The sequence below is a fragment of the Eimeria maxima genome, genomic scaffold (genome assembly GCF_000499605.1).
Source record: "Eimeria maxima Weybridge genomic scaffold, Emw_scaff118, whole genome shotgun sequence".
Classification (NCBI taxonomy): Eukaryota; Apicomplexa; class Conoidasida; order Eucoccidiorida; family Eimeriidae; genus Eimeria; species Eimeria maxima.
In genome coordinates, this window is record NW_013564197.1 from 22,276 (window position 1) to 43,432 (window position 21,157).

At 51.6% G+C, this 21,157-nt stretch overlaps 4 protein-coding genes across 4 annotated transcripts; 2 read left to right on the forward strand and 2 right to left on the reverse strand.

Annotated features, from left to right (window-relative positions):
* Positions 1 to 1,106: 1,106 nt before the first annotated feature.
* EMWEY_00015000 (hypothetical protein) lies at positions 1,107 to 3,101 on the forward strand (the record flags this gene model as incomplete). Its single annotated transcript, XM_013479502.1, has 1 exon — positions 1,107 to 3,101. The coding sequence occupies one exon, from the start codon at positions 1,107 to 1,109 to the stop codon at positions 3,099 to 3,101; it is 1,995 nt and encodes a 664-aa protein (XP_013334956.1).
* A 3,256-nt stretch (positions 3,102 to 6,357) lies between these two features.
* Positions 6,358 to 8,465, forward strand: EMWEY_00015010 (hypothetical protein; the record flags this gene model as incomplete). The annotated part of the gene is made up of 2 exons (XM_013479503.1): positions 6,358 to 6,376; positions 6,490 to 8,465. 2 exons carry the CDS (start codon positions 6,358 to 6,360, stop codon positions 8,463 to 8,465), a joined length of 1,995 nt encoding a protein of 664 aa, XP_013334957.1.
* Positions 8,466 to 11,122: 2,657 nt separating this feature from the next.
* On the reverse strand, positions 11,123 to 13,294 carry EMWEY_00015020 (hypothetical protein; the record flags this gene model as incomplete). The annotated part of the gene is made up of 1 exon (XM_013479504.1): positions 11,123 to 13,294. One exon carries the CDS (start codon positions 13,292 to 13,294, stop codon positions 11,123 to 11,125), a length of 2,172 nt encoding a protein of 723 aa, XP_013334958.1.
* Positions 13,295 to 16,081: 2,787 nt separating this feature from the next.
* Positions 16,082 to 20,605, reverse strand: EMWEY_00015030 (hypothetical protein, conserved; the record flags this gene model as incomplete). The annotated part of the gene is made up of 1 exon (XM_013479505.1): positions 16,082 to 20,605. One exon carries the CDS (start codon positions 20,603 to 20,605, stop codon positions 16,082 to 16,084), a length of 4,524 nt encoding a protein of 1,507 aa, XP_013334959.1.
* Positions 20,606 to 21,157: the final 552 nt, after the last annotated feature.

Sequence of the window (21,157 nt, forward strand, 5' to 3'; positions counted from 1 at the left end):
CAGACGCAGTCCTCACAATGCCTTATTAAGTTAGTCCAAATAAATTCAAGGGGGAAAGGCTCCTATGAAAGCGTGCTCTCTGCTTTAGAACATGTCTAAATTTAAGTAACACGCTCGCTTGGTAGTGCCAGACTGGTGCCACATTGAGGCGCGTTAAACTCAAAACGACATTCACTTCCAGCTCCACACCGGTTCTAATTAATACAACAAGTGTTAAAGAATCAAAATAATCTGTCTGTAGCCAAGACATGCAGCTCCTAATGGACTCGAATGCAGTTGCCACCGCATGGAGCCGTCGCTTATCCCTGACTGGCCTTGCACAGAACCCAAGTTCTCCCATTCACCTTATCAGAAGTTGTCCATAATGACCCGCTGTGAGTTCTATTCACAATAGAATCATTTGCAAAGCAGAAATAGTTCTTTTGACTCTGAAAATTATCTGTTGGTCTCTGGCTGTCAATCAAGCCGTTGCCATTACAGAATGACTCACGTGGTCTCACGCCGTGCACGGGACGGCGGCGCATGAATGATTTTCCCACGAACGTTGAAGGTTTGTTGTAGTAGGCGATTCCCCTAGAATTTATTTTCTTCCATTCCAAAAATTCGCTTTGCCAGTTTTCTCGGACACCTCGGCTTCCTTTTTTATGCACGGTCTGCCTCATCGATTTCATAACATACACCACCCGGATTCCTCGTCCTGTTGCAAATATTTCACATATTGCTCAGCTTTGAACTGGACCCGTTTTTCCCACGGCAAAAATAAAAGAGGCATACTGCTGGCAAATTCCAGCTTCCGAACACCCTTTTGATGGGCACGGTGGGATTCGTGGTCTATTAAGTGTCACAGCGGGCGCCTGCACCTGTGGAAGGTTGTAATGCTGATGGCTTCCACCTTAACAAATTAAAGCCGTGGACAAATGCACAAGATGCAAACTATGGCTCAGGAGAGTGAAACTCCTAACGTTTCGTCTGCCCTGTCCCCTACTGCGTTTCCAACTGTTAGATCCACCTGCGCAGGGTCTGGGTTTCTCAGACAGAGAGAATGTCATCCTGCTGACTGTCTGCGTCTTTTTCTGGCAACCATAGCCTCAGTCGCAACAATTGCTATGCTAGTATTTTTCTGCTGGCGCACTTATCAGGGGCGGACTGTCCAATACCGTCGAAGCCGAAGACTGTCCACCACAGAAGGGGGAGGTAACCCAATTCAAATTTGCGGTAGCTCAACTAACGAAGAGAGCCAGCTGGAGCACCACAATCCTCACCTTTCCGATTCTGCTGCTGCTGAGGAATATCCGTTGCCACTCAAAAAGAGGTTGTTGGCACGGGTGGTTGAAGCTGGTACAGGTGGGGGTGAACGTAATCCCCATAACCAAGGGCACCAGCAGCATCACCATGGAAGCGGTGAAGTCCAGGTCAACTATTTTCCACCTCAGACGTTCCCAATGCGGGATCAGGTTGCCCATGCAACATTTTCGGTTCCCAATTTACTGTCTTCATCGCACTTGCGGACGCCGCCTGTGCTAGATCCAGCAACAGGCCTGTCGAATCTCCCCCTTCGCCAGCATCGTGCTGGACAGGTTGATTCAGGCAAAAGGTATAAAACCCCCAAGAAATCCCGACAGCTGAAGAGCCAGATACGGCGGACGCCGCGGCAGCTGCAGCAAGAGCGGCGTCACCGCCAGCAGGTGCACCTGCGGCAACACGACGACACGAGCGACCCGAATCAACAGCAGCACTTGCACTGGGGGCACGTGGGTTGGCAGAAGCAGCCGGAGCAGCTCCAGCCTTTGCTTAAACGGAAGAAGCACCCCCCGGCTTTGCCTCAACAAGATCAGCGGCAGGTAATACAAACTCAGAAGCAGCAGCAGGCAACGGAAGCGAGAGAACAGCAACTGGAGCAAACGAAGAGCAAGCGAGGACAGCAAGAGAAACCACAGCAGCCACAGGACCTCTTGCAGCCTGCAGATACGGCAACGCGATATTTGCTGGAAGATAAATGGGTTGCCCCGGAGTTTTCAAGTCCGCAGGCCCCTCAGCCCAGCACCTCTCAACAAGTGTTGCAGTTTTCTGCTGCTAAAGCATCAGAAAGTCCCTCCACTTCCGCGAGCTCTAGCGTGCAGGTCATTTCGGGTTTTCCACTAGATCTTGGCGCTCATGCTTCTACAGCTGGTGGAGGGGATTCACGGGATGGAGCAGCTGCAGCACCCGCAGAACAGGCTGCTGCAGCGAAGGTCGAATCTTGTTGTGACCTGTCCTCCTCTGGTGCAACGGCGCCAATTGGGGAGGACATGATCATGACGGTACCTGGGTCTTCTAGTTCATTGATTCTTGACACAACTACAGATGCAAATAAAGCGGCAGCTGCCGTTGGGAAAGCGGCAGCTGCTGCAGTTTCAACGGGAGCAAGCTCCTCCATGCCCATATATGTGCCGAGCCCGTCAATCACTAAGCTGCTAGGAACGCAGACTGCTGACCATGAAAGAAAACGCCCCTTTGTGAGTCTGCCGAAGCGAATCAAGGACACATCTTCGGATTCGATTTCGGTTGAATTTGAGCGCGCCGTGACAAGCCGGCGTATACCGTGCAGCGCATGGGCTTCGTTGCATAAGGCCCACAAGCTGCTGTCGCAGGAAGTTTTGGTCGACACTCACATGATGGAGTTAGCTCAAATAGCAGAAGATCTAGTAGGGAACGCAATGCATTTCCAGGGACAAGACTTGTCGCAACATCAGACCTACCGTGCAGTTGAACGCTTAGCGATCCGTTTCATGCTGCTGGACGTTGTGGTTTCCACCTTGATGATTCTCGAGCAGAAACCAGACCCTGGCCAATGGAAACGTTTTGCAGAGGCCATTAGCGACGCCGCCCCCGATCCTGCCACAACGGCAAACTACACGCAGCGAGCGCTTTTTTCCTTATCTCTGGCTCAGGAGCTGGGTAGGGGAATACGAATACTGAAAACGGGAAAGAGGCCGCATCCAGATGAACTCGTGAAGATCAGGCGAATGCTGTTCTGTTCCCCTTTATCTCCTGCGCGTTTCAGAGAACGGGATTTCGATCACTGGAGGTTGGAAGACGGAACAGCCCCTGCTTGGTCTTAGCTTCTTTGGTCGAAGAGGGGTTTTCCATGCTTTTCAGTGCATCAAGAAGATAATCGAGGGAAAAGATATATCCGTATTTTTGTCAAGCATTGCCCACTTATGCTGCGTCCCCAGTCTCTTCATCATCCATCGGCAGCTATTTTTATGACAGTTTCTGGAGAGCCGACCAGCTAGTTGATACAACTGCCAACAATGTCTGGGAAGGGATGTTAGGTGAAAGTTAGAATCACTGGTTGGGGTTCACTGGCTCGAATACAAACAGAACGAAGACAGCGCCGACAACCATAGAGATGTACACGGAATCTATTGAGAGACAAAACGAAACATTGATTACCTTATGCTTTACTGCGCAAAGCTACGTGGGCACCTAATCAGGTCGGATGCGCTTCTACCTTTAGTGTACCCGAATCCCTCGCTTACAGGTCTTAGAAAAGGCCCACAGCACTAAAACGGAGGGGTTGTGTATACACCTCTTTGACTCTACGCCTGTATCTGCGCAGGCATTGAGGATTCCGCAACGTTTGGGAAACACCAATTGCCCCAGCTACTGCGGCAAATGTTCCGCAGGAGTGTATTAGGCGGCTCCAGTGAAGGGATGCTTTCGTGGTAGGGCATGTATGGAAAGTGGTTTGCCTGCCACTGGTACACGCATTTGCGATTGTGCGCAGGATGGTCACTGTGGATCAAGGGAGTCTGAAACAAGTGTCCGCGGTGTTATTCCATCGATCGAAAAGGGCTTGGTTTATGGTTGCCTATGAGGTTGACTTGCACAAAGATTTGAGATAATGTGAGGTAGGTGCACGAAATGTTGCTTAAGGAGGCTGCCTTGTTGTAGGAGTTGAAGCATGGCGTCTTTCCATTCATCGTAGCCTGCCTGTTCTAACTAACAGCAACAGGCGTTTTTGCGTCTCTTGCCGTGGTGGCTGGAGCCTGAAGGAACTGTGAGCTGCGTTTGTGGTAACTCTTATCATTAGTGCTTTGATTCTATCACAACTCACGTCCGCCCACAGTTAAGTTCGGGGTAAATTGGTATAGAAAGGGCAACTCTTGAGTCGCAGCACCCCTTAGAGCCGAAGTCAAGGGTAGGGAGTTTCCAAAAAAATGCTTACAGCCCCGGTTATTCCCCCAGGTATCCTACCACGGACCAAAGGCCTAAGAGTAGTGCTGAGAGGAACCTACGGATCATGAGCTGCAGTGCACCGGGCTACTACTAATGCTACGAGGGAGCCCCTCATCCCAGCACCCACAGGCTGCATGCAAAAGCACGGTAAACAGTTCTTAAACACTACCTGGAGCGCCACATCCAACCTGTGAGCAAATAGAAATGTCTGCCGACATCACGAATTTCAGACTCTTTAGTATAGCCTGTTCGATACTTCTCGATACAAAGCTCTACCGATACACTCTCACCTCAACCTTGCCACACCCTGGGCCCGTGCCCCGACGTAGGAATAAGCCTACACCGCAGTGTGTGCAAGAGAAATTCGGTAGTCAGGATGTGTTCCGGAAAGTAATGCCCTTGTTTAGATACGGCCACAGTTGTTGTGACCCGTTTCAAATGATGTGGTTTCAAGCAGCAAATATACTTCATGTAGATCGTGTTGAAGATGAAAATAAAGCTAGGGAGGCAAGAAGCTCCTCCACTACTTCCTCATCGGGGGAACCGTCATGTTGTGGGTTGACGGCAAAGGCAGGGGAACCCATCATGAAAAGTTCTGGGTGTAATAACATTGTCCGCTGAAGATGGTTCTTTCCGTCTATGCACCCAACTGTTGGTCGCGGCTCCCCGTCTAGGGAGAGTCCGAGTCCTGCATTGTGGAATAAACGTGAAAGGCTGAACTTCAACGATACTTTGGGACAGGTAAATGTTCCCTGCTGAGCCTGCTGTAGGGTGGTGGTTGTTTTTCGTATGTGCGTCCCTTGAACCAGAGGGTTCTACCACGTGGGGGTTCGGGGTCTGTGAGGCATACTGCGAGCTCCAATGGAACCGAAATAGTAGTGAAGGTGAGAGCTTGTAAAATACAACTGAGATCCATTCCTTGTGTGCTGGAGCCCTGAGAGCCGCGATTCAAGAGCTTGTAGAGGACGCACAATGCCATAAATTGCAACGCAACTTGCCGCATCTCAAGCTTCAAGGCGGCCTCACCTACACGCGCATACAGACTTTCTTGGCTGTATCTATGAATACTGCAGATCGCTGTTGAGAAATTGTGCTTGCATATTGCACGCCTACTACGGCCGCGTAATGGTTCGGCGCGCCCAGGTCACTGACTTGCCACCAGAGCACAGCCTAAGCTACACATTCGGTAGAGAGTCGTTGGCATATGCAGTCACCACTGTGGCCTGCAATATTTGTATTAACTACTATTACGAAAGCATGCAAGAGTTAAGAAGAACTAGTGTGCTGAAAAGATCACCAGGCGATCGATGACCGGACGGGAGATTAGGCCGCGCCCAACCCCCAACGCTAACTTTCCCCTGCACGCCGGAGTTAGTTTTGAAAAAAGCTCTAATAAAGCCATATATTCGGGTAACAGCAAAGAGGCGCTTGCTTCATACAAAAAGTAATGCGAGTGTTACTGCACAGTCACTTGTCAGTGCGCCGGTGCCTAAAGAACCTTCATTGCTACAAACTTCCCATATTTCTGTGAAGGAAGCTGAGTTACAGAACTACTAGAGGCTGTGTTGAAAAGGTTTCAGATCTTGTGGATAGATAATGTCCCTTCGATTCAGTCGACTACTTTTGGCTCAGATGAAACGCATCGATTGTCATATGGGGGAAGGGTCTCTGGCTGTAGGCTCACGGCATGCAGGGAACCGCGACAGACGATGGTTTGGAATTCCCCACGAAAGTTAACACCTCATAGTACTGGCAGTTCCATTTAAATGTAAGATTTTTTATATTTAGAGTGCGTGTTCTGCCGATGTTGGCGTACAGCCAGTCGCGTTTTTTTTTTTTCTGTTGGAGCCTACCCTAGCGATTCGATAACATACACGCTTCCTCGTTCCCTTAGACATATTTCATACAACGCTCTCCTCTGAGCTAAATATACTTTTAATTACGACACCATAAAACAAGTCTACAGCATTTGTCATCCACCATTTGAGAACTATCTCGGTTCCTGCGGCTGAAGTCTACGGAGTTCAGAGCCACAGCTCAGCGCACTGCCTTAGCAGATAGTGTGCCTTATGGCTTCCACTCTGTTATTTTAACGCTGAGCCCAAATGCGCGAGAAGCACAATTTTCTTCTTGAAAATGGCACTCAAAGCACTTCGTCAGCCTTTGCCCATCCACGGCTGCCAATGTTGGGATCTAGCTTTGTTCGATCGGGAAATTTGGGACAGAGATCCTGCCGTTCCCTACCGTGTGTGCGTTTTTTTCTGGCAGCCATAGCCTCCGTTGCAGCAATCACTGCACTCGTCCTTTTCTGTTCGCGAGTTTACACGAGACGCGCTGTCCATGGCCTTCGAAGCCGGAAGCTGGCAAAGTCAGAAGACAATGAGGCATTAGTTAGAACTTGCGCCGGCTCCAGTGACGAAGACGGGGAACAGGAGCCCCACGGTCAGCCGCATGAGAACGGTTCCGTTGGCTTGGAGACGCATTTGCCCTTGAAAAAGAGATTGTTGGCAAGAGTGGCTCAAGCCGGGAGGGACGACGTCTTGAGCAGTCCCCAGCAGCAAAGGCAGCAACTTACCCCGGAAGTGCAGACCTCGAGGGAATTCGGTTTACGCACAGGATTGCTGGCCCACGGCCCTCACCAGCATGCTGGACAATCTTCTTCACATGCGCTGCAAACATCTCTGCAAGTGTGGGAGCAGAGGCCACCACTGAGTGGGATGCAGCCAGAGCTGCACCGCCTGCAGCAGCAGCTGCCCATAAACCCGCCGAGCCTGCAACAGCAGCATTCCCACGTGCTGCCGGAGGGAAGTGAGCCGTATCAGAAGCAGCAGCAGCACTTGCTGTTGCAGTGGCCACAGAAACAGCTGCAGCAATCTTTGCCTCATCTTCGGCGGCATGAGTCTTTACTTCAAAAGCAGGGGAAGCAGCTGTTACAACCGATGGAACGCCAGGTGGGGATGCAAGACAGCGAGCAACAGCAGGCACTGCCAGAGAAGCGGCAGCAAGCGAAGGTGCAGGATGATAGTGACGAGCAACCCAGTCGGAAGAAGCGGAAGCGAGAAGAGCAAACAGAGCCGAATGCACGGAAGGAACAGCTGCAGCCGGTGGTGGAGCCGGAATGCTTGGAGGAAGATGCCTGGCTTGCATCCGGCACCTTAGGGTCTCATGAGCCTGAGCACAGCAAGCAACAAGCGCTGAAGTCTCCTACTGAAGTAGCAGTAGCAGGCCCATCGACGTCCGCGCACCCCACCGTTCAGGCAACTCCGGGATCATCAGTACCTTGTATTGTAACATTGCCAGCAGATACCGCTGCTGGGGATTCAGAGGATGAAACTTCTGCTGCTCGTGCTTCAGGGACAGCAGCAGCAAATGCAGCAGCTGCGATCGACCGGCCTCATGCTGGCCTGGCCTCCGCTGCATCGAGGCATGCTAGAAGAGGCATGAGCTTACAGGTGCCTGTCCTTTCAAGTTTACTGACTGGTGGCAGGATGGAACTGGGAAAAGCAAAAATTGTAGCTGGTGGATCAGCAGTAGCCTCCGCCACACCCACCTCTGTATCGACTCCGGCTTTGGTAACCAAGTTACCATCGAAGGAGGATTTTATTAAGGGCGCTCTAGAAAAACACCCTTATGCACGGCTGCCGACGCGAGTGGTGGAAAATGTACCGCTTGAGTTTCAGGTCAACTTGGAACGAGCAGTGACCCGAACGCGTCGCAGGAGGCACCCCATCCATCTTCTGCGGAAGGCTCATAATCTGCTCTTGTTGCAGTGTTTGTTTCCAATGCAGTTGAAGGAGCTGGCGGAAACAGCGGAAAATCTAATAGCCCACTCGATGGAATATCAAAGTGTAGATGTATCGGGACACCTAACCTGCCGCGCAGTTGAACGACTGGCACTCCGTTTCCTTATTATGGATGTTGTGGTTTCCACCATGATTGTGCTCGGGCAGTCAGAGGGGCTGATTAACAATGAACATTGGAATAGATTCACAAGCGCTGTTAGCCACGCCGGGCCCCCACCGATCATGCGATACTATCCAGGGCGACCGCAATTCTTTTCAGGCTTGGCCCAGCAACTCACCTGTGCAATTCAGACACTCAAGACGGGTATACGGCCGTCAGCCAAAGAGCTCGTGAAGCTCAAGCGGAAGCTCTTCTGCTTAGAATTATCTCCGGTGCGCTTGCAAACCGAAGACTTCGAACCGTGGAGGCAGGATGACGCCTGTCGCGCCGATGGGTTATAGCTTTTCTCGTTTTAAAAACGAACTTCTTGCACACATCCTGTTGGTGGGAGAGATGACACGAATTTGTATTTTAAGCGGGGAGCACACCGTTTGTGTCGTGTCTGTGTGCCTTCATGAGCAACTGGCTGCTATTACGGTGACACGTGCTGACACTTTTGATTATCCCTCATCGTCACAATTCCGGGAAAACGGTGCTACAATTGGTCCTCAATGAAAGAACACCTTCAGCCTACTTGTCAGGCGGCGACTTGAATCTGAACGGAGAAAAAACGGCACAACTAAAGTAGAACCGATGGGACTTAACAGCTGAGACAATGAAGTTTTGGTTGCCGTCTGTTGTAATATGTGAGCTGCATGGATACCCGGGTACGGTCTGAGGCGCCCCCTATCGCTGGGATGGAGTTGAGTGAAGTGACTCGAGGTCGTCCCGCATCTGGCACAGCGCTACACCCAGGGTACTCCTGCATACACCGAAGCGTTTCCCCGCATGCGTGAGCGCAGGCATTGCGACATTGGCGAAGCATTTTGGAGACGCCAGTGATGCTGACAAGTGTTTGGCAATACAGTAACATCATATAAGGCAACTCTATTGATGTGGTTCCTCAAAGGTGGCATCTCGAAAGCAATGTTGTTGCCTAACACTTGTACGCGTACTTGTGGTTTCGTGCCGCTTGGCCATCGAGGGCCATGGGAGCCGTACGGGATAACTCTACAGTGTTTGCCCATCCGTCAGATGGGGCAGGAATATGGCTGCTTGTGGTGTGGCTGTGCAGCAGGACTTCTGGCCAGGTCTGGTGCAACATCTGGCAGCACGTCTCTTCTGCTCACCCTTTTTAGGCGTCTTATTTGCCGTTATAGCCTTTGGACAGTAGAGGAGGTCAGCTAGTTTAGGGGGGGCCCATATTTTGGGGATTTTGAACTATATATTGTAACTCGTTATGGCCCTCGTGTAAACTAACTTGGGGGACTGTTGTAACAGAGGAGCCCACCCCACATCTGCACCACTGCTTGCCGTAGTTCCTGCAGCCTCTCATACAGCCGCAGCATACTTAGGTCCCTCTAGCTTGGCGTATGCGCTCTTGCCTTAGAGAGGTGCTATACACTTCCTTATCCCTCAGTAGACAACGTGGCCAAGAGCAAATATGCATTTACCAGCATGAACAGACGGCGCTTAGCAGATAAGGTTTCCCAGCTCTATTGCCCTGCAAATGCTTCGCAATATTCAATTTTGATTACACAAAGCGCCAAGCACTGCAAGCAACCTCGATTAGTCGAGGACTCAGTGGGGTGTTTGGACTTCTATATCCCATTGCCGTGAACAGGCCTTGGAGCTAATGAAATACCGTTAGATGCATCCGCCTTATATGATATTACTGGAACTCAGCGCAACGTGGGCAGGGGGAATATCCTAACTCTCTCGCTGCAGCATAGGCACTAGCGTGCCGAGACGAGCTTCTTAGGGGCGTGCAGTGTCTCTTCCCTCGGGGGAAGCCCAACACAGGCACTAGCCTAGATTTGAACTCCATTCCCCTATTTATACCAATTATTGTTGCACTTGATCGACATTTACAACGTATACGTCCTTAGACGGGCCACCTTTACACTATACATTTTTACAGGACTCCACAGACTTACGCCATGGCGACGTTCCTTGATAGTCGATAGCGTTGTCCGGATGTAAGCAAGTCTCTCCGAAGCACAAAAAACACTGACGTTAACAACTGCCCCAGGTGCCATCTACCTACCCAAAACAGGTATCCATCCAGGCCTCATGGCCAAAACGGCAAAATGCACTGAGATATGGAGGCTCGTCGTGGATTGCAGTACACCTTTCTGCAAGTCCTTCTACATGGCAACGCCACGTACAACGTTGCCCAAGCGCTGTTTCGATGCGTGGGTCAACCCTGACAGGCCACTCCGCTTACGAGATGTAACGCCTGCCCAACACCTTGTTCGCGCTGATTAACACGTGCACCGCCATGACATAAACTATGCTCGAGACATGCTTCAGCATGAATGTATCGTTTCAGAGCAGCAGCCATATGTTGTTCTTGGTGTTCCCTGCCGCAAAGCATATTTCCCTAATACCCGTGCCATTGGCATCTCACAAACGCTTCGTTGAAGCCGCACCGTTTGCGCAGATACAGGCGAGCAAGCGTTGGATTGTATGCATAAGCCCCCAGACACTTCAGCTGTAACACTTGTGTTACGGCCTCGAGTCATTTCATCTATATCGCGAAACGCCTGTGACGCGATGAGGTACCAACACAGCTCCACACAATAAAAAGGAAGATAATCCATTCTGCGTCACCTCCCATATTAAATTTCCTTCATTTTAGAGTGAATAGCAAAGTGATTTGTGTGTGGTTCCTCCCAGTCGCCTGCACTGTTTCTGTTCCGCTAATCAAGTGGAAGAACACCAACTGGGCAACGATTGCCCCCGAGTTTTTTATCTACTGCGGAGTCTGCTTTGCGCTTGACACTATATGCACTCGAAAGTATCGAATGTCGACCGTACAACCGCATTGATTGCTAACGAAGGAAAGCGACCTGGACCCAAACAGTAGTGTTGCTCAGCATGCAGTTGTATCACTTTGACCAGTTTTTCTCCTCTTCAACTACAGTACATGCACAACTACCAGTTTCCGTGAAAGAAGCTAAGGTTCACTGGTGGTAGCCATGTCATCTTTCCTCCAGCGGTCGAAGTCAGGTGCTTTAAAACGCCGAGGAGCTTCCGGCGAGCAGAAAAGCATCCTCTTGATATATAAGAGGCATGCGGGGTCTGGTCTACTTCCCGTCTTGAGTGTTTGTATTGCCTTGCTGAGCTCCTGACCCAGAGCGGTGTTGAAGGTCTGCAACTCTTCTTTCTTCCTACCCCGTAATGCCAGGGGCGGCGCAGCGTGGCTGATGGCATCTGTGACGGTCTTCCAAACTCCAGGGTCTGCGTCATAGCCGAGAACTATGAAGGTGGACACCACAACATCAAGCATGAGGAAACGCAAGCCCAGTCGCTCAACTGCGGTACTGGGTGGTTGTTTCGACATGTCCTGATGCTGATGTTTTGCCGCATTCCGCATCAACTTTCTCGCTACCCTCGCTAAATCCCTCATCTGAGAAAGTTCCAAAAACCGGCGCGACAGCAGATCATGAGCCTTCTGCAGGAGCGGCACGACATCCCGCCTGCAGGGCCGAAAGACCAGTGCGCACTTCAAGTTAGCCAATATTGCAGTTGGAGTCTTCTCTACTATTCGCAGCGGCAGATGAACATACGGGTGTTCTGTCACAGGCCCATAGGGGTTGGGCGTCTCTGGCAGCTCCGTTCCGGCCGGAGCCTGTGCAGTTGCTGGCATGGCGAAAACGGCTCCTCCTATGGCTGAGTTTCCAGCAACTGTTGCTTCTTCGTCTTTGATATTGTCAGGCGTCTGCAGGCTAGAAACAATCGGTTCCCCCACTTCCCTGCCTTCTCTGGTTGTCGACGTAGAACAGGCCGGGTCATCATATGGAAACCCAGGCGCGGCTGCCGCTCTTGCTGCTCCAGCCATTGATGCTGAAGCTACGGCAGCATCAACTGCATGCTCACGAGACGGTGGACTACTAGCAAGTGGAAGTCCCAGAGACACCTGAACGGTGTGACGCGTGATCAGAGAGGAAGTAGCTGCCACTGCAGCAGAAGACTGCATCGCCAGTTGATGGGTTCTGGGTTCAGAAGTCTCATGCCGTGGAGACGAATCAATCCATTCATCTTCCTGCACATACCTTGAAAGGGGATCTGCAGGACGCAGCGGCTGACGTTGTTCTAGTTCCAGTATCTCCAGTTCACCTTCCTGTCTTCGCTCCCGCTTCCCTTGATCTTGGACCTCTTCTAGTTCAACCTGGGGAGCCACCGCCTGCTCCTTCGCTATCACCGCTTGCTGCTGCACATGATCTTGCATTACCTGCTGCTGCTTTCGCTCCAGCAGCTGCTGTAGAATGGTCTCCTGCTGCTGACGTTGCTGCTGCCAAGGCAGGTGCTGCCAATACATGTGTTGCTGCTGAACATGTAGATGCTCCTGGAGATGGGGCTGCTGCGGCTGATGGTGCCGATGCTGGATCTCCAGCTTCCTCTGCGACCGGCGCCTCCTTGGCTGCAGCTTCCTCTCCTCACGAGAGGCTGGTTTCCTTGCATTTTGAGCAGAATGTCCAGCAGGATACTGATATGTATCGAGAAGCACTTGCCCTGCGGCTGCATCGGGCATGCTGGGCATTCGCAGGTGCCCTGACGACGGTGGGTTTCCAATCGGAAATGGTGCTAGGCCAAACTGCTCCTGGCTCGGACCTGAGCTACTTTCGGGTGAAACAAACTCAGTTGTAGAGGCTTCATGAAAATACTGCTGTTCCTGTTGCTGGGGATTACGCCAATCACCGCCGGCCCCGGATTCAGCCACTCTTACCAGCAATCGCTTTTTAAGGGGCAGACTCCACTCGCTGCCAGGAACATCGTTAGGGAGACGCGAGCCGTTGTGCGTTTGCTCCACTTCTTCCCCATCATTCTCGCAGATTTCAAATGGCGCATCTCTGACTTCTGAGCTGGCCAGCTTGCGGCTTCGACGGGCCAAGAGTGCACGTCTCTCGTAGACCCTCGAACAGAAAAAAACGAGAGCCGCAACTGCTGTAACGGACGCTATGGCCGCCAGAACAGCACGAAGATGCTGAGGCGAACGCCAGGCTCTGTGGCTCAAGTTTCCCGACCAAGCACAGGCCGAGCCAACCGATGGCAATTCTGAATACGCAGAGGCTGGAGGAGCCCTTTGAGTTGCATTCTCCTGGAGGATATTAGGCTTCTCTGGCATTTGGCCTCAACGCTTAAGCGCTAAAGTAGGAGCCATGAGACAAGCCACACAACGAGCAATAGCCAAGTGCATCCCTCTCTGGCAACACAGCTTCCACCCCACCAACCAAGGGGAACCTTAGTGGCCAGGCGCTAAATGTCCCAGATTTCTTCTACTGCGTGTTTCCATCAAGCAAAGTTTATCTACCTCACAGCAACGCAATGCACGAAATACTGTCCAGGGAAGGAGGACGCGGTACTGAGAAGTCACCAGGGAGCAACACGAACATAAAAGAGCATCAGAGGTATGGCGACGTTACATAATAGGAAATTAGACGTAAAATTATTTGCATACAAATGGAATGCTTAGGACGATGGACTTTCAACTGCCTTGGGGATCTGAACCTGGCGATGCCCTTCGCTGCATGGCATGAGACCGTGCAACTCAGCCTCTACAATTGAGGACATATGCTTGGCGTCCTGAGACCCAGTGGTAATTCGTGAAGACAAAGTTGCAATTTCTGCTTCTTTAGTGGTGGGGTTGTCAATAATACATATTGCAGATCACTACGTTTATTGGCTGACGACTGAAGTCGCCAAACTTTCACATGTTTTCGAGCAGAGGCAACGGTTCTATGATGCGTATTCCCTGCGAAGTTGACAAATCTGTGAGAACTTGGAGCATTAGTGCTTATCAGGCCTAAGTGTGAAAACCGGCAGGGAAGCACAAGTCTTAACAACTGTTTGCAAGGTAGTGCATGCAGCAGAGCAGGCCTGTTCGTGCTTGTAGATAGGGCCCTACCATACTAATAGTTACAGCACGATACGCCGCAACCCGACACACCACCACCTCTCTTGCAGCTAGCAAGTTCTTGGGCTCTAAGGAAGCCTAGATGTTGGGGAGGGCGGTCAAGGGCTTTTGCGAAACTGTCAATACCACTACACATACAGGCAGTCATTGGGCACATTCGGCAACAATAGTTTTACTAAGACTGTAATGAGAGTGTTAGACTTTAACAGAGCACCTGTGTTGTCTACAACAGAGCCAAAACCATGTTGTCATGAATCCTGAGCAGCCGCACACCAACTTCATGCTGGAACATGTGGCTACGGCGTATCTCAAGTTAACCGAATAAGCAAAAGGATTCTTGTGCACTATTGGACTCGGCCGACGAACATAGGAGTGTTCTGTCACAGGCCCATAGGGGCTGGGCGTCTCTGGCAGATCCGTTCCAGCCGGATTCTGTGCAGTTGCTGGCATGGCGAAAATGGCTCATCCTATGGCTGAGTTTCCAGCAGTTGTTGCTTCTACGCCTTTGATATTGTCAGGCGTCTGCAGGCTAGAAACAATTGTTTCCCGCACGTCCCTGCCTTCTCTGGTTGTCGTCGACGCAGCAAAGGCCTTGTCATCATTTGGAAACCCAGGCACGGCCACCGCGATTGCTGCTGCACTTCCTGCAGTTGACCATGCTGCTGCGATCTCGGGTGCAAGAGTTAAAAGAGGTTGACAAATTTAATTCGCAGTAGTGCTGAGACTCTACGGCGGAGGAGTGAATGCAGTACGTCGTTAGGGTCTGCGAAGATTGATGCATTGGTAGGTCGATCCAGTGGAGACAAGAGGAACAGCACGGGCAGGAGCAATCAATGGAAGATGCCGCAGGCGAATCAAAAACTGTAAGCTGCGAGCTGGACGGGCACAATCTGGGCATTCACTACTCAGCATTGAACTCATCCTAAGGTCAGCCCCAAGCATTCTTCCAAAGTAGAGGCGACCCGAAGGTCGTGGAGAGGAGTACGAGTGACAAACAGTCGGACAGCTGAAAGGAGGCAACAGGAAGCCGTCAGCTAATTTATTTAGACACAATAGGGCTTTAGAGAAAAAAAAGACTGCAGGCTCCGCAGATGAGTCGGCTGCAAAACCCTGAGCATGACAACGGTGAAACAGATTGCACCAGAGGCCCCCGATTCAGGTCCTCTACAGCGTGGGGGGATAAGCATCTTCATTCGATTTCCTTGATTATCTGGGATTTCAACTCATCTTTGTGATGTCTATCTATGGCTGTAGTGCACTAAACAAAACTTGTGAGAGCTCTCAAACTCTCAAACACTCTATGGCCGTAAATGGTTAATGTGCAGATAAGTCAAAATATGTTTACCAGCAGACGGCAAGCCATGCTCGTACGCTGAAGCAGGTCGGACGGTTCATAGAGGAAAAGCACCGTCTAATTAAACTCTCTTATTTTGCTGCCACTCGAATTCGAAGCATTTTCCACTAAAGCTGGCGTCCTTGGCGTCGTCCAAATGCCTCGCAAAAGCTACAATGCCTGCGCAGATTTTTCTGTGGGAACGCTGAAGTGTCTACGCCAATGCCCTGGCAGTTGGGATGCAGTGCTGGTGCTCATACGTCCACTCGAAGCGCCAGAAATGCAGATGATTCAATCAAGTACCAAAACCGTAAAAAGCAACAGGGCAGCGGGTAATTGTAGCTTCCTTTCCTTCCCTACTAGGCTGCGTGCTTTTTTGCTGTAAGGGGCGTTTGCGTTTGATTCCTACTCGATCCACACCACTAGAACAGAGAGGCGGGTACTTCTACAAATTCATTGTTTGTTATGTCTTCGTTTGGGCGAAACTGCGAACAACCGTTTGAGCCCCTCAAAAGCGTCGGTTGTCACCGCCACAAGTCCAGCCAACGGAAGATGAAGGAAAGTAGGAACCGCACAAATTTCTCGCCTATATTTGTCACTCCCTGTATTGTCCCTTTGTCCACTATGATGCACGAGAAGTCCATGCATCTATCCCCTGAGAAACGCTATGAACCAGTGGTGGAACTGCTGTCATCATCCCTCCAGTGATCGAAATCCCGTCTCCTGAAGAGTGCAGGAGAAAATGCCGAGCAGAAGAGCATCCTTTTGATATTCATAAGGTCTGTGGGATCCGGCCTCCAACCCTGCTTGAGTGTTTGTATTGCCCTGCTGAGTTCTTGAGCCCTACACGAGTAGAAATGGGATTGCCCACTGCGGTTGACCCACGTTGTCATTGGGGGAGCATCATGGCTAATAGCATCTGTGAAACGCTCCCACTGTTCAGTCTCTACTTCCTGTCCCAAGATAAGGAGGGTGGAAACCACAACATCCAAAAGGAGGAAACGCAACCCCAACCGCTCAACTGCTCGGCCTGCTGAATACGTTGACAGGTCAAAATATTGGTAATGAATCGCGTGGGATATCAGCTCTTCTGATACCTTCGACAGATCTCCAATCTCACGTAGAGACAATTGTCTTTTCGACAGCAGGTGATGCGCCCTATGAAGTAGAGGTGCGACATCCCTCCTGCCCACCCGAGAAACGGCGGTCCTCACGTCAACCAAGAGCCCACTGGGAACCTTCCCCTTCATCCGCTGTGGCAGACGCACAAATGGGTGTTCTTTCACAACTTCAGGAGCTGAACCCATCTCCTGGATGAGAGTGATTCCAACTCGCGATACAGATGCTGCTGTGGAGGGACCTGCTGGTGTTGCTTCTGCTGCTGTCTGTGCTCCTGTAGTGCTGCCACTAGTCAGTAAACTAGCAAGGATCGGCGCCTCTACGGCCATATCTTTTGTGGTTACTGGCAATGAAGCAGAGGGCGATCCAGCATTAGGAGACTTACGCGCTGCTGCTGCGCTTGCTGCTGTATCGACTGCAGCAGGAAGTACAACATTTTCATTCCTTAGTGCCCTTGCAACTACAGCAGTAGATGTTGCGGCGGGAGCTAGTACATGTTCCGGAGTCACCTGGAACTTGGAAGATTTGGATGTCGAGGGGCCTGATGCTGCTTTTTCTGCTGCTGCAGCAGCAGCAGCAGCAGCAATAGCAGCAGCAGCAGAAGGCTGCATTACCTGTTGTGAAGTACTGGCCTGAGGCGGCCCAGTGCTTGAAGAGTCCTGAACAATCCACACACTTTCCATAAAGTACCCTGAGATATTTCTGGGCATCCTCAGCAGTGGCGTCTGCTGCTCCTTCGGTGCCAACGGCAGTATCTGTTGTTTTTGCCCCCTTGTGTGTCCTCTGCGCTGCTGTTTTACTCCCGCCTGTGCCGCCACTCCTTGACCCTCCTTACTCGCAGCGCCCTGCTGCTCCTGCTGTTGCAATAGTTGCTGCTGCTTAGGCTGCTGTTGCAGTAGTGGCTGCTGCGTTTGCTGTTGCAACAGTTGCTGCTTATGCTGCTGTGGCAATAGCTGCACCTGCTGTTGCTGCTTAGCCTGCTGTGGCAATAGTGGCAACAACTTTCGCTGCTGCAATTGTGTAAATGGTTGCCGCCGCCGTTGCAGTATTTGCTGCTGCTCCTGCTGCTGCGATTCTTGCTGTTTCTTTTGCTGTTGCAATGGTTGCTGCTGCTGTTGCTGTTGCCATAGCTGCGGCCGTAGCTGTTGCAATGGCGGTGGCTCCCTTTGCGGCTGCAGTAGTTGCTGCTGCACCAGCTGTTGCAATTGTTGCTGCCCTTTAGGCGGTTGCAGTAGTTGCCCCTGCTGTTGCTGCTGTTGTTGTTGCAGCACTTGTTGCTGTTGCATTTGCTGCTGCAATTGTTGCTGCTGCTGCGGCGGCGGCTGCTGCTCCGGACGCTGCTGCAAGAGTTGTTGCTGCTCTTTCTGTTGCACTGATTGATGCAGCTCTTGCTGTTGCAATTGTTGCTGCTGCTCCTGCTGTTGCAATAGTTGCTGGTGGCTATGCTGTTGCACTGATTGCTGCTGTTTTTGCTGTTGCACTGATTCCTGCTGTTGTTGCTGCTGCAAAGGTGTCTGCTGTTGTTGTTGCTGCTGCAATGGTGGCTGCTGCACCTGCTGTTGCAATGGTGGCTGTTGCTGTTGTTGCTGCTGCAACGGTGGCTGCTGCTGTTGTTGCTTTTGCAATGGTGGCTGTTGCTGTTGTTGCTGCTGCAACGGTGGCTGCTGCACCTGCTGTTGCAATGGTGGCTGGTGCACCTGCTGTTGCAATGGTGGCTGCTGCTGTTGTTGCTGTTGCAATGGTGGCTGCTGCTGTTGTTGCTGTTGCAATGGTGGCTGGTCTTGTTGTTGCTGCTGCAACGGTGGCTGCTGCTGTTGTTGCTGTTGCAGTGGTGGCTGGCTTTGTTGTTGCTGCTGCAATGGTGGCTGCTGCTGCTGTTGCTGCTGCAACGGTGGCTGCTGCTGTTGTTGCTTTTGCAATGGTGGCTGGTCTTGTTGTTGCTGCTGCAACGGTGGCTGCTGCTGTTGTTGCTGTTGCAGTGGTGGCTGGCTTTGTTGATGCTGCTGCAATGGTGGCTGCTGCTGCTGTTGCTGCTGCAACGGTGGCTGCTGCTGTTGTTGCTTTTGCAATGGTGGCTGGCCTTGTTGTTGCTGCTGCAACGGTGGCTGCTGCTGTTGCTGCTGTTGCAGTGGAGGCTGGCTTTGTCGTTGCTGTTGCAACGGTGGCTGTTGCTGTTGTTGCTGCTGCAACGGTGGCTCCTGTTGTTGCTGTTGCAATGGTGGCTGGTGCTGCTGCGGCTGCGACACTTGCTGTTGTTGTTGCTGTTGCAGTAGTTGCTGCTGTTGTTGAGGCTGCAATACTTGCTGCTGCTGCTGCGGCTGCAATACTTGCTGCTGTGTTTGCTGCTGCAATTGCTTCTCCTCATCCTGCTGTTGCAGTTGTTGCTGCTGTTCTTCCTGTTGCAATTTTTGCTTCTTCCTTTTCGGTTGCCCCTCTTGCTGCTCCTCCTCCTGTTGAGCGGATTGCTGCTGCTCCTGCAGTTGCAAAGATTGCTGCTTCTCCTGCTGCGGTTGTAGAGATTGCTGCTGCTCTTGCGGTCGCGCAGATTGCTGCTGCTCCTGCGGTTGCGCAGATTGCTGCTGCTCCTGCGGCTGCGCAGACTTTTGTTGCTCCTGTTGTTGCACAGACGTCTGTTGCTCCTGCTGCACAGACTCTTTCTGCTCCTGTTGTTGCACAGATTGCTGCTGCCCCTGCTGTTGCGCAGATTGCTGCTGCCCCTGCTGTTGCGCAGATTGCTGCTGCCCCTGCTGTTGCACAGATTGCTGCAGCACCTGTTGTTGCAAAGATTGCTGCTGCACCTGTTGTTGCAAAGATTGCTGCTGCACCTGTTGTTGCAAAGATTGCTGCTGCGCTTGCTGTTGCAAAGCAGGCTGCTGCTGCTGTGGTTGAATTAAGAACTGCCCACCTTGCAGTTGTAGCACAGGCAGGTGATACTGCTGTTGCATCAACAGGTGCTGCTGGTGTTGAAGCCAAGCCTGTTGTTGCAATAGCTGCTGCCAACGCACGTGCTGCTGTTGCTGCAACAGCACGAGCTGATCATGCTGCTGCTGGTGGTGGTGATATAGCTGCTGTTGATGCTGCTTGTCGGTTTGCTGTTGCCGCTGCAACCGGCGCAGTTGTCGCTGTAACTGGTGACGGTGCCACCTCTCCCCTTGCAGATGCCGCTGCAGCCGGCGCAGTTGTCGCATTTGCTGGTTATGGCGCCCCATTTCTGCCCGCTGGCGGCTCTGTAGCCAGAGCAGAAGTCTGCGCAGCTGTTGACGGTTCGTCGCCTCCGTCTGTTGGCGCTGTTGCAGCCGGTGCAGCTGACGCTGCAGCTGCTGGCGGTGCCCCTCCTCCGTCTGCTGGTGCCGCTGCAGCCGGAGAACCTCCCGTCGAACCATTTGTACATCGACTGCATCTGTTTGATTTGTACCAGAAGCAGAAGGGTCAGCAGCATTCTGGTTAGAGAGGAGATTCAGCAGTCCATTTGCTGCATCGAGCTCTCGAGTTGATCTCTCTCGACTTGAAGCCCGAATTGATGGGTGACCAAGCTGCTCCTGCTGCAGAGCTGCTTGAGTTTCGGTCAACCCAGATTGTCCCACAGGGGGGTCATGGCGAAGATATTGCTGTTCCTGCTGCTGCACAGCTCTTTCTTCGCCATCATCACCCACCTCAACTACTTGGGCGACAAGTCCAACGTCAGGCAATTGCCACCCTACACCGGCGTGTAAGTTCTGCAGGTGCGGGGCCTGATGCTGCTGCTCGTCTCCATCAGCAGTGTTCCCGCAAAAGCCAAGCGGCGCATCGCTGTCTTCTGCGCCGGCCAGCCGACGCTTTCCAAGGCCTAGGGCTGTGCGTCTTTCATACGCGCGCGAACAGAAAAAAATAAGAATTACTGTTGCCAGTACTGAGGCTAATGCTGCCAGATAAACACGTAGATACAAGGCAGAATGTAAGGATCTGTGTCTTGACTTGCTTTTTCCAAACCGTGCAGAGATCAATCCCACCGCCGGCAACCCGGAAGAAGTGTCGGCTGCCGAAACGCTTGGAGCTTCATTCTCCTGGATAATATTATGCAGGTCTGGCATTTGGCCACAACGTTAAAGCGTTAAAATGGACCATGAGCCGCATATGCTCAGCACGGGTGTGCGCCCACTGTGGGTCAGGAATACTGCACGGGCTTCCACCCAGCCCACAAGTGGAAACTTGGCTTTATATTTCAATTCTGCGCCTTCATACACGGCAGCCACTGAAGGAGGCTGTCACGTATGAAACTGAGTAGAGTTCAGATGAATGCAGTACATCAAATCCTGCCAGCGATGGTAGGGAGCGGCGGGAGGTTGTGGTGTCACTGGAAGAGTCCAAAAGCAACGAGCTGGTACGATGGCGTGAAAACATCGGAAAAACAAATGTTCAAAGTTGAAAACATAAAAAATTCCGAATGGAAAACCTACCATCGAAAATGTTTCACGGTACCGGTGAAGAAATCCATCCGTCGCTTGTGTCACTGCATCGTGAGGGACTGCGACCCATTGCTCATTCAGTGAACTAATTGCAGTATGTCTGCTTCGCAAATCGTGTAAATGCGAATAATAACTACTTAAAGTTGTTGTGTGCGGCCACTTATGATGGATTTATGT